At 33.1% G+C, this 11,178-nt stretch overlaps 1 protein-coding gene across 1 annotated transcript; it reads left to right on the top strand.

The window, feature by feature from the left end:
• Positions 1 to 8,474: 8,474 nt before the first annotated feature.
• LOC149239329 (WAT1-related protein At5g07050-like) lies at positions 8,475 to 10,582 on the top strand. Its single transcript, XM_089369831.1, has 6 exons — positions 8,475 to 8,847; positions 9,084 to 9,200; positions 9,306 to 9,549; positions 9,730 to 9,879; positions 10,016 to 10,167; positions 10,278 to 10,582. Exons 1-6 carry the CDS (start codon positions 8,663 to 8,665, stop codon positions 10,444 to 10,446), a joined length of 1,017 nt encoding a protein of 338 aa, XP_089225957.1. The 5' UTR covers positions 8,475 to 8,662; the 3' UTR covers positions 10,447 to 10,582.
• The last annotated feature ends 596 nt before the right edge of the window (positions 10,583 to 11,178 follow it).

The following is an 11,178-nucleotide window of genomic DNA, read 5'->3' as shown; positions in this document are numbered from 1 at the left end:
TTTTTAAAATTGTTTTTCTTCTTTTTTAATTTGAAAAAATCATGATGTTTTTTTAATTTTAAATTTAATTATTATTATTATTATTATTATTTATTTTATTTTATGGTGTTCGATTATCAATTCGATTCCACTATGTGTCATTCTGATAGTTGATTATAAAGTTTTCGTTACAATGGATCAAGTCTACCCGCATAGTGTGTCAGTTTAATGGTTGATTTTTAAGATTGCATTGCAATGGGTCAAGACTAACCCCACTACGTGTTAACTTGATGGCTGATTTTTAAAATTTTGTAATGAGTCAAGTTGTTTTATGCTAAGATTTTAAAAGATTTATACTTTATCATTTAAAAAAAAATACCCTTGGTATAATAACTCTTTGATCTAGGTAATTATTTTTAAGGGGTTTTTAGTTATGATATTTAGCTTTAATTCCATAGCTAAAGAATGTCAAAAGTTTAAGGATTTCAAAGTCATGATATTTATCTTTAATGACATGGTTGAAAATTGATGTAATTTTTAAGAGTTTTGAGGTTGTGATATTATTAATGCTATTGTCTAAAACTATCAGAAATTTAAGTTTTCCTAAAGTATTATATATGTTGAAGTTTAAACTCCCCAAAATACCTTTAATGCAACATAAATATTTTTCAATTTCAAAATGTTAGAGTTTAAGCTCCCAAAAATACCTTTCATGCAACATAAATATTTTTCAATTTCGATCTTGTTTATCGCACAAAATTTTAATTTTTAATACCATTGTTAAAATTAAAAAAAAGAATTACCAAAAAATGTTTTTTTCAATTAAAGCTAGGATTCCCATTTTGAAATTAAAATTCTAATTAAATTGATAAGTTTCGTTTAAACTTTGTACAACTTTATGTGTAATTAGCAACAACCTTATAAATTATTATCATAATATTTAATAACAAGTTCAATCTAAGTTGTTATTATAATATTCAACAACATAACTTATTATTTATAAATTTCCACTTTGTAGTGCGATTGTAACCTTGTTTCCAAGATTCTACGGGTGATTGATTTTAAAAAATTCATTTTGATTTTCTTTATTAATAAGATATATCTGCCCCTTTCTTTTTATCAATTTAGAATCTTGGATGCCTAGCTGTAAAATGCATTCGTCTTACGAATCAAATAAAATATGTTGTAAGAGGCCTCGAATAAATTCAGGTGTAACAATTTTGTTGCAACAAGACAACGACGCCGTTATGAAATGTGTTAGATCGTTTGTATCTTTTGAGTGCTGGCTTAGAGGCCATTTCCTTCCTTTTAATTTCAAATTGGTCCGTTGTTATATTATATTTGGCCACCTTCATCATCAAACTATGACAATAAAGAATTTTGCTAATGGAGAGTAAAGAATTTTACAAGCTGACCTGCAATTTCATGTCGGGTAAAGAACAATTTTATGCGAAGGAATTTATGTCTGAAATGTACATTTCTTTTTATGTGGAAAATTATCTTTTTCGTTTCGTCTCTCAGCTTAGCTTATAATTCAAGACTTGATGCTCATGTTAAAGTTGACAGCAAATAAATATTCCGCTTTCTTTATAATTATCCATTCCTTCATATTGACTCTTTCCTTCGTCAATTCAAAGTGAGTATGAAAGGTTTGTTTGGTGCTGTGATCTTCTCCTTTACCAACAATGGTTATTTCATATATATAACTAAATTAACATTTTACAATATTAGAGATAAAAATTATGAGAAAATTAAAATGATTACAAATTATATATGTTTATTATGATTTATTTTGAACAATTATAAATCTGCTAACACTTTCACTTTGGTCAACATTTTGGCCATGACTAACTGAACATCTTTCAATCAACTTTGGCACAATATAGTGGAACATCCCCAAGCCCTTTCAAAACATAGACATACTATATGTTAAAACCACCACCATTGATTTAATAATTTTTACTCCTTCACCAACTCAACTTTATTTTAGCAAACAATTATTCTAATGCTAGTTGTCATAAAGTCCACCGCATCTTGGATAGACTTCATTGGGTGAGCTATTAAGGTACTCGCAGATGTTAAGTCACAGGTTCAATTCTCCACCCTATTCAGGTGATATTCTTGGATATGACATGATGTAACGTCACCATTGCCGAACATATAGAAAAAAAGGTACGAGATTTTATAAAAAGAAGAAGAAGAGAAAGATTAAAATATAATAGGTGCATAGGGAATCACACCATAACAAATTCACAAGCAACAATATTTACGTGGTTCACCCAATTATAATAAGATTAAAAATTGCCTTAATGATAAAACTTAAATGTTAATAATATAAAAATAATTTTATAGCTTCAATAATGAAAAATTAAATATCAATGATATTCAAATAATTTGATCTACTTTGATAATGTTGTTACCCATGAACATTTGGGTAATTATGTCCATATGCCTAGTCTATTTTGGAATAGGGTTTCATTCAAATAATTTGATCTACTTTTATACTATTTTTACTAATCAACATTTCAACAAAGAAACAAGAGTTCACTCTTGGTTTTTTTATGGTGTCTTCTCTAATAGACAATGTGGTTGTGGCACTCTAATAGTCACCAAGCCTAGCTGCTACTATCATTTTTGGTGGGAGGGAGGTAGGGGTACCAACAACAGGGAATAAATCATAGCATTATGGGGAGTTCTCTTCATTGGAAAATGGCTCAACATCAATGATCTATAGGTTTATAGGGATTCAAAAGGCTCCAACTATTGGCTCTTTCTATTCCACCCTCCCTTGCTAGAAATTTTATGAAGCTCATTCGTTTAGTGGAATGTACCTTTTAGCATAACAGAATCACATCACAGATATGCTCTTGAAATGAGGAGTTGATTCAGCTCCAGGGGTCATACACTATGCTTCCTATAATCATGACTTCAGGATTGATTTAGGTAGTATATTTGCAACTTAGTTCCTTCTCTCTCTGTTTTGTTCTTCATATTTTGACAACAGGCATCTATATTTTTGTTCCTCTATTCCATATTTTCTATTTCTCTACACTAAATTTGGTATAAATATATCTATTGAAGGACTAGAATTTGATAGAATATATATATTTTCTATGGCCTATATTGGCAGAATTTGGATATGAAATCAAGATATACGTATATTTTCTTGGGGTAGTATGAATTGACATATATATATATATATATATATATATATATATATATATATATATATATATATATATATATATATATAACCTATATTCTCTTTTAAATCCCTGTTACATCTAAAAGAGCATTTTTTTCCTCTGAAAAAACAAACAAAAAAACCTAAAAAACTTATAGGGAAGTTTTGATGGATCTAATTTTTTCACCCGAGGGAATATTCGTCCATGCATTGAAAGTCCTACAATGGTTTTGTTGTATTTGTTTCTCGAAGATAGTTTTTGGTTGTGAAATTGCGTCAAGAAATCAACTCGACTAGTATTTAGGTTCAGGTTAGCCCTCGAATGAGAGGAGGTTCCCTTAGGTGTTACAAGGAATTTTTTAACATTTTTCACCATCACCAGACAACAACCTTTGAAGCACGATGGTTAGATATATTATTTGTTGTAGGTGGATACTCATGATTATCTTATCTCTGCTCAGAAATAAAGTTCTCTCTTGCTAAAACATAATCAAAGTTTCAACATCTAATTCCAAAAGAAAACATAGCTCAAAGAGTTTGGTGGAGGACATAAGGTAAATCTGATCATTAAGTATTCATACTAAATTCTTAATCAACCAAATATAGTATATGCGTGTAGAACAATTCTACAACCAAACAATATATGTTCAAGAGAATCTGACAAAAGGAAACAATTAAAAGAAATAGAGGAGCTAACTTAAACAAACTTTTTAGTTAATTAATTTATTTAATGGTTATAACTTTGCAGTGTGTTGTCTTGGAGGTTGATACTCAAACCTAGCTTTGCGTTAACTCCTATGTTACCTTGAACATATGTAGAAACAAATTATGAAATAAAAGATAAATGCATACATGAAAAGCAATTTATGCCATGAAACTAAAGCGAGAATTCTTTAGTTAAATTCATGTAATAAAAGTATTTACATAAATGACAGGGTTCTAGCATAAAAGGCCAACCCGTTCACAATGAAATGAAACAATATATAGGAAAACATCTTCTTCAAACTGTCGCTAGTCTATAGGAAACAAATCCAATCAAATAAACTAAAAATATAGTATGCTGCAGAAAATTTGGAAATGGCAGAAAGTCTTCTACCTTTAGATATGGGAGTGACCTTTTAGTTTTTGATTCTTATGCTAAGAAATTTGAAGTTGTTTAAGATTTTGCCTTGTAAATTTGGAAATGGTTGCTTGAATGCTAATTTTGTTCCATCAAATTTGGAAATTAGCTTACTGATCACTAATTACCCATTTTTTGTCACAGATCTTCCTGAATCTTTTCCTTGTTGATCTTTTACCTTATAATTTCGAGGTTGTTGAAGTTTCTCCCTAAAACTCGGTTAATATACCCATAATCTAGTTGACTGGTCTTTGATAATTGAATTATCTTAATTATCCTTGAGGTGCTCAACTAATGTCAAGAAATTTGAAAATGATTTGGAAATCATTGATTTTTTGTCACTCTTTAATTTCAAAAAATATAAATATTAAATTTTTGATATTAAGATATTTTGATAATTATATTTCCCAAAAATTTATAAAATCATATTTCCATATTTCCATGAATTCCATAAACGGAAACTTAAAATATTTCTCAAATGATTTTATCCTGTAAAATCATTCATTATTTGAAATCCATGTTTTGTTTTGTTATTCCTTTCCTCATGAATTTCATAAATCAAATCCCAAACTATTGCTCTATAAAATCATCCATGGTTTTGAAAACCATGTCCTGTAATATTTCTCCATTGTAGCATTTATTTGCTTATGAATTTAATAAATAAAATTTACAAACATTTACCCAAAATCATCCATTGTTTTCATATTTAGTTTTGGCGAGTTTTGATACACTTATGAATGAATGAAACTTCATAAATAATTCTCATTTTTCTCTAGAAACCATCTACTTTCTTGCTTCCCATGGTTTTGAAAATCATGTCTTATTTTTCCATGATTGGTAAAATATACTTTAGTTTCCCTTCTTTACTTTTGTAAAATATTTGGATAAGAATCTATCCAAATTCTCTCTTTCTCTTTATAATTATTTTCCTCCTTACACCATAGCAAAAACAAAAATTCATTTGTCTGCTCTGCAAAATTTCATTCTCACCTCTGTAAAATTATTTCATAGGGAGGAAATCTCTTTATAGCATTGGAATGATTTATTTTTAAATGTAGTTGTCAAACATGTATTTTCATTTTTACCCGAATGAGAATATATTTCAATTGTTTACCTACCCTCCTCTTCCCTCAATCATTTACCTGTAAGCTCATTTCAGAAAAATACGACTATAAAGGCCTTCGCTCCATTATCTCCTTCTATACAGAGTTTATAATATATAAATTTGCTTGCATACCTCATAGACATTCATGCCTTATATGTATAAATTTGAATCAATGTAAAAAAACAGTTTTGCGCGGGGGGAGGAGGGATGATAGTCCACAATATATGAAATGATAACACGTGTAAAAAGAAGTAAAAGTGAAACAACTTTGGGGAGGGACGAGAGGGGTAGGTTAAAAGTGGAATAGGTAGTCCCCACCATAAACCATTGATTTAATATTTCACACATCTCGAGGCAATTCATAGAATGGATTTTTAATGTTTGCAATGCATGGTGGGGTCATAGGTTTTGTTTGACTCATTGAACTTGAGTTTTGATCACCCGTAATACATGGTAACAAATGTGGTTCTGATACTTAAAGATTGGAATGACTTGATATTTTTAATGTAAGTTCAATATTTTAAACAAATAATTTTATAAAAAATATAATTATATATATTTTATAAAATTAAATTTTATTTAAAATCAAAACTATTAAAAATAACTTAGAAACATTTATAAGAACCTCAGAGACAATTCGTCCTTTAGCAATGGAAATGGTTAAATGGAATGATATTTAAAGGAAGGAATTTGCCAAGGCAAAGATAAGATTGAAGAAAGACGTCACAAATTTTGGAAAAAAAATTGTGATTTTAATGGTGTCAGAAAAAGTTACAACATGAGGCTCCAACTAGGCAATTCTTCCTTCTGTGGGATGCAAAGAACAAGTAGACCAACGATTAATTTCGTTGGGCATGGAGTCCTGCCATAAAACCATCAATCCCCTGCAAATTTGAAACCTGCTTTGCCCAATTTGATATAAATCAAAATACTACAATTTGTAACTTCAATCTAAAACTTGTAACCTGGTATGTTATGAAATAATTTATGTTCATCAGCAAACAACCAATTATTGCAAATGAAAACAAGCACAACAATGCCTAATCCATTGGGTTAGTGGAGTCAATAGTCAACAAATGTTCTTCTTCCCATCTCTTGCAACTTATTGTACTTCAAGTAAACCAAACTACATACTCCAACTCGAATCCAAAGTGAAATAGTTGTTGATCTAACTTGAATCAATCCATAAACTGCTGAAAATAAAACCCATTCATAAATTGCACACCAAAACTAAATTATCTATTGTACACTAAAACTCAATGATCTATTGTTTCAATCTCACACACCTCCATCTAACTACGCTGAAAATATGTATTGTTAAGTGTAGATGAATTTCCAGTGTAACCATGTGGGAAGTGGATTCATTGGAAAATCACTTTGCATGCAGCTGAAGATATGAAAAATATTTACAATATAAAACTCAAATTCCTTGAGTAGCTGATAGTTACAACCCAAGTTTGAAGACTGCATACTTTGTTGATGTTTGAAATTTATGATCATTGCCATAAGGAAGAAAAAAATGTTGGTTGCATGTCATTGTGATAACAAGAAAGGCACTTGTGATTTTGAACCAGCAACATCTGGAACCAAGAGAAATCACCATATAGACCAATTGGAGCCGCTAGGTGAAAGAATTGCAATCAATATTAAATGTCTACTCCATATTCACCGAGAAGGAATAGATTGGGAAATATTTATTTATTACTTGGCTACCTCACAATGTCTACTCCATATTCACCGAGAAGGAATAGATTGGGAAAAATTTATTTATTACTTGGCTACCTCACAACAACGCAAAGTATTGTATCGGTTTATTCCCTCATGAAATTCTTTATGGGACTACAAAAACTCTGATTTTCCCGATATAAAAATCCTCATTGGCTTTCCATTTACAACACTGAAATCTAAAACATCGAGATCACAATTAACTGCAAAACAAAACCCATTATTATAATATATGGAATGAGCTCATCTCTGAGCATCTCATGGAAAGCGTCTTTGTGGTTAGAAACTTGTTGCCACGGTTAAACTTATTTGGCATAATTAACCCGTGGGTTGTCAATAAAACTATGAGCAGATTGCGAGAGGGGTTTTTGGCTATAAGTAGTTTCTTATTGGGGGTGGCGCAATTCATAGAAATATGCCACGTATAACAAGGTGGTTTTGGGAAGACGACTATTGCAGACCCCCTCTTTGTTAAAAGTAGGAAAGCACGGGGTCGCGCAATTGAACGTGGACTATCGATCCATAAGTGCCAAAACCCATTATTAAAAATTGCTCGACCTTTATCCCATGTCTTGGCACTTGCCTTGTGACGTTATACTTTGACCTGCATCATGGTCAATGATGGGCTTCAACCTTTGTGAAATGTGTAGCGTGGAACCTGAAATAATTTTATAAAACATATATAATATATATTTTAGAAAATTTGTTTTTTAATTAATTTCAAAACTTTTATTAAAAAAATGGTTTAGAATAATGCATGGGAACCATTTGCCTAGTCAAATCTGTCTATATACTAGATGGTTTGGTTTGAGAATAAACTCGCAATTTTTGATAAAAAATTGTAACTTTTAAAGGTGTCAAAAAAGAGTTACAACAGGTTCCTTCACCGAATTTGGTAGCTGGCCACAGTTAACGCTGAGTTAACGCTGAGAGGTTCCCTCCACAGTTAAGGTTGAGAGGGGCAATAAAGCGACCGAGCCGAGGAGCGGGCGAAGGATAAAAAGAAGGGCGACTGGAGATCAGATGAAACGAAGTAAGGTCAGTCCGTTTTGGCAACGCCTTGACTCGTAACACAACACTGCAGAGGAGCAGCGATGGTGGTAAAGATGTTGGCGCGGGAGGGCACGGTGGTGCTGGTGCTCTACTGGATCATCTGAAGGAAGGAACGTCACTCCGTTTGGGCAACGCCTTGAGTCGAGTTTGAAACAGAGTAGAGCGGAGGAAGAGCGATTTGGTGGAAAATATGTGGTCATGGGTGGCCGTGGGCAAGGTGGTTCTGGCGATGGGGCTGTACTGGATCTTCTACGTGTACGTGGCAGGAGCGGCGGAGCAGTGGAGCAAATGGCCGGTGGAACGCGTATAAGAAAATTGAACGCTGTGCTGTCGTCCCGACTCCATGCAAACACACTGTATTAGACTAGGAGTTTCATTGGACAATTGGCTTCGGCATAAATATGGTTGCAGGTATTCGATGAGAAACGCCACTACTCACTCTACAGTAGCAAGTTGTAGATAGAGAATACATTGGCGGTTGTTAATTTGATTATTGATGGCGACGGTAATGGAGAAATCAAAACCGTACATAGCGATGATATCGCTTCAGTTTGGATATGCGGGCATGATTATTATCAGCAAAGTCGCTCTTAAGAGAGGAGTGGATCACTTTGTGCTTGTGGTGTACAGGCATGCCGTGGCTACAGTTGTGCTTGCTCCTTTTGCTTTGTTCTTTGAAAGGTTTTCTATTTCTCATTTCATTACTCATCAATAAGTAGCTCAGCGATCGGTCTTGTATTTCACCTTCCAACTGACTTAAATACATTGTAGGAATGTGCTATCCAAACTCAACTTTCCAATATTCTGGCAAATATGTGTAATGGGTTTGTTAGGGTAAGTATCGTTTCATGATTTCATGCCACCTGCTAATTCTCTCCACAGTAACTTAATTGAATTGTGGAATACTCTGAATGCAGGCCAGTAATCGACCAGAATTTATCGTACTTGGGTTTGAAATTAACTACTCCTACGTATTCGCTTGCATTAACTAATGTCCTCCCAGCTATGACTTTCATAATGGCTCTCGTCTTCAGGTAATCGAATCGCATTGTTTGGTCCACATCATATATTTTATATTTTAAGGAGCACTCGTTGTCATCAATTATTTTATTTTTTGTGTCTGGCGGGGAGCACTGTAGGGCGGGGGCCGTCCATATCCGAGAGTTACGCGACCAGGCAAAGATAGTGGGAACGATTTTGTCCATTGTGGGAGCAATGATGATGACGTTCTGCAAAGGTCCCATTGTTCAGTTGTTCTGGTCTCCACACTATCATGCTGTAAAGACAAAGTCAGCAGCTGCCATTAAGAGTAAAGACTGGGTTATCGGCTCCCTTCTAATGCTCGTTGCCACTCTTGCTTGGTCCGGCTTGTTTATTATCCAGGTCATCCATCATATAATATATATATATATATATATAAAATAGGTTGTAAAGCATTCCTTACGATAGAGTTCGATTGGACTTTAAAGAAATTATGATATGCGTACATACATTGTAATTCACTTTTTACAATTTTGAATAATGCATATGTATTCACTTTTTACAATTTTGAATAATGTGCAGAGCGTAGTATATTCTGCTCCACTTTCCCTTGCCACCTTAATATGTCTTCTAGGGACATTACAGGCCACAGTTCTGGGCCTAACTATTGTGCGTGATTTTTCCAAATGGACGTTACGATGGGATATCAACCTTCTATCCGCAGTCTACGCTGTAAGTCTGGTTTTTCTTTTTTCTTCGGATGACGGAAATTTAAATGTTAAATAACTTTTTGAATTGAAGATTGGAGATTGGGTCGATATCTATGAAAGGTAGTTACAGTGTTAACAAATCATATGGATTGGCGCAGGGAGTGTTTGGGTCAGCAATTGCATACTATCTTCAGGGCATAGTCATTCCCATAAAAGGGCCCGTGTTTACGACCGCCTTCACTCCTTTGATGGTAGTAATCACCGCAATTATGGGAGCTGTTATTCTCTCTGAGCGCATCTATTTGGGCAGGTTCGTTTGTTCGTTCTTAACTTATCGAATTAATGAATTCGAGGTTGTTCGATTTCGCAAATAGAACGATTTATGTTTGTGACCTGACTGGACCTATCCGCTGAATACAGTGTGCTGGGAGGAGTCGTGATTCTAATAGGGCTATACACTTTTCTGTGGGGAAAGGCCAAGGATAGCAAGCTCTCGACTGATAGAAATAGCTCACAAGTGCCGCTTTCCAATTCTCAAGAATCTCTCCCCGAGAATGGGGTAGCTGACGATGTCAGAAATCGTCCGTGATAGTTGCAATAGCAATTTAGAGAAGTGTAACACAATTATTTCCATCCATCTATTAGATACGATATTAATATGCTGAATGTTGCCAGAAATGTATACTGGAAGTCTATCGCATAACGATACTGCAATAAACTGTAGGCCACAGCTAAACCAACTTTCAAGGATTTGACTTAAGCTTGCTTTCCAAGTATGTGAAGAATTTGGAATTTTTTAGTTGGTCTGAATCGTGAATATAAAAGCAATGAAATATGGAAACTGGTAAAAGTGGCCTTATGAAAATTTAATTTGTATTAAATAGGAATAACAGTTTTTAATATAGGTTAGCCGCAAACAACTATTAGCCAAATATATTTGGAATAAAATTATTAAAAAATAATTAAAAAATATGATTTAATAGGTTTATATATTATAATTAATGTTATTATAAAATTAATAATGTATAAAAGCTTATGCATAACTTACAATTTAAAATGATTCTATCTATTTTAAAAACATGAAAAGATTAAAAACAAAAACTTGGAAATGATGGCCCTCACTAAAGCAGCCAACTTCCCTTTAAATCCTATCACTTGGTGTCTAAGAGCATCCATTGTCCTATCTTAACAAGGGTTTTTTTTTTGTTCTTTATTTACAAATGTGCGTGCTCATCTCCCTTGAACTGATCCTCTAATGATGTTTCACTCATGAACTATGAGCTCAACCTCTAGCCACCATCCTCCGAAACTCTAAGTGGAA

The sequence above is a fragment of the Pinus tabuliformis genome, chromosome 8, assembly GCF_031772625.1.
Source record: "Pinus tabuliformis cultivar Carrire ecotype Pingquan chromosome 8, CPIR1, whole genome shotgun sequence".
NCBI classification, from domain to species: Eukaryota; Viridiplantae; Streptophyta; class Pinopsida; order Pinales; family Pinaceae; genus Pinus; species Pinus tabuliformis.
This window is presented reverse-complemented; position numbering and strand designations above follow the sequence as displayed.

Bases quoted from the DNA above. Each gene is read 5' to 3' on its own strand.
- LOC149239329 (XM_089369831.1), top strand. From the start codon at position 8,663: ATGGCGACGGTAATGGAGAAATCAAAACCGTACATAGCGATGATATCG. The intron at 8,848-9,083 runs GTTTTCTATTTC...CTCTGAATGCAG, and splicing joins TTTGCTTTGTTCTTTGAAAG to GCCAGTAATCGACCAGAATT. The intron at 10,168-10,277 runs GTTCGTTTGTTC...CGCTGAATACAG, and splicing joins GAGCGCATCTATTTGGGCAG to TGTGCTGGGAGGAGTCGTGA.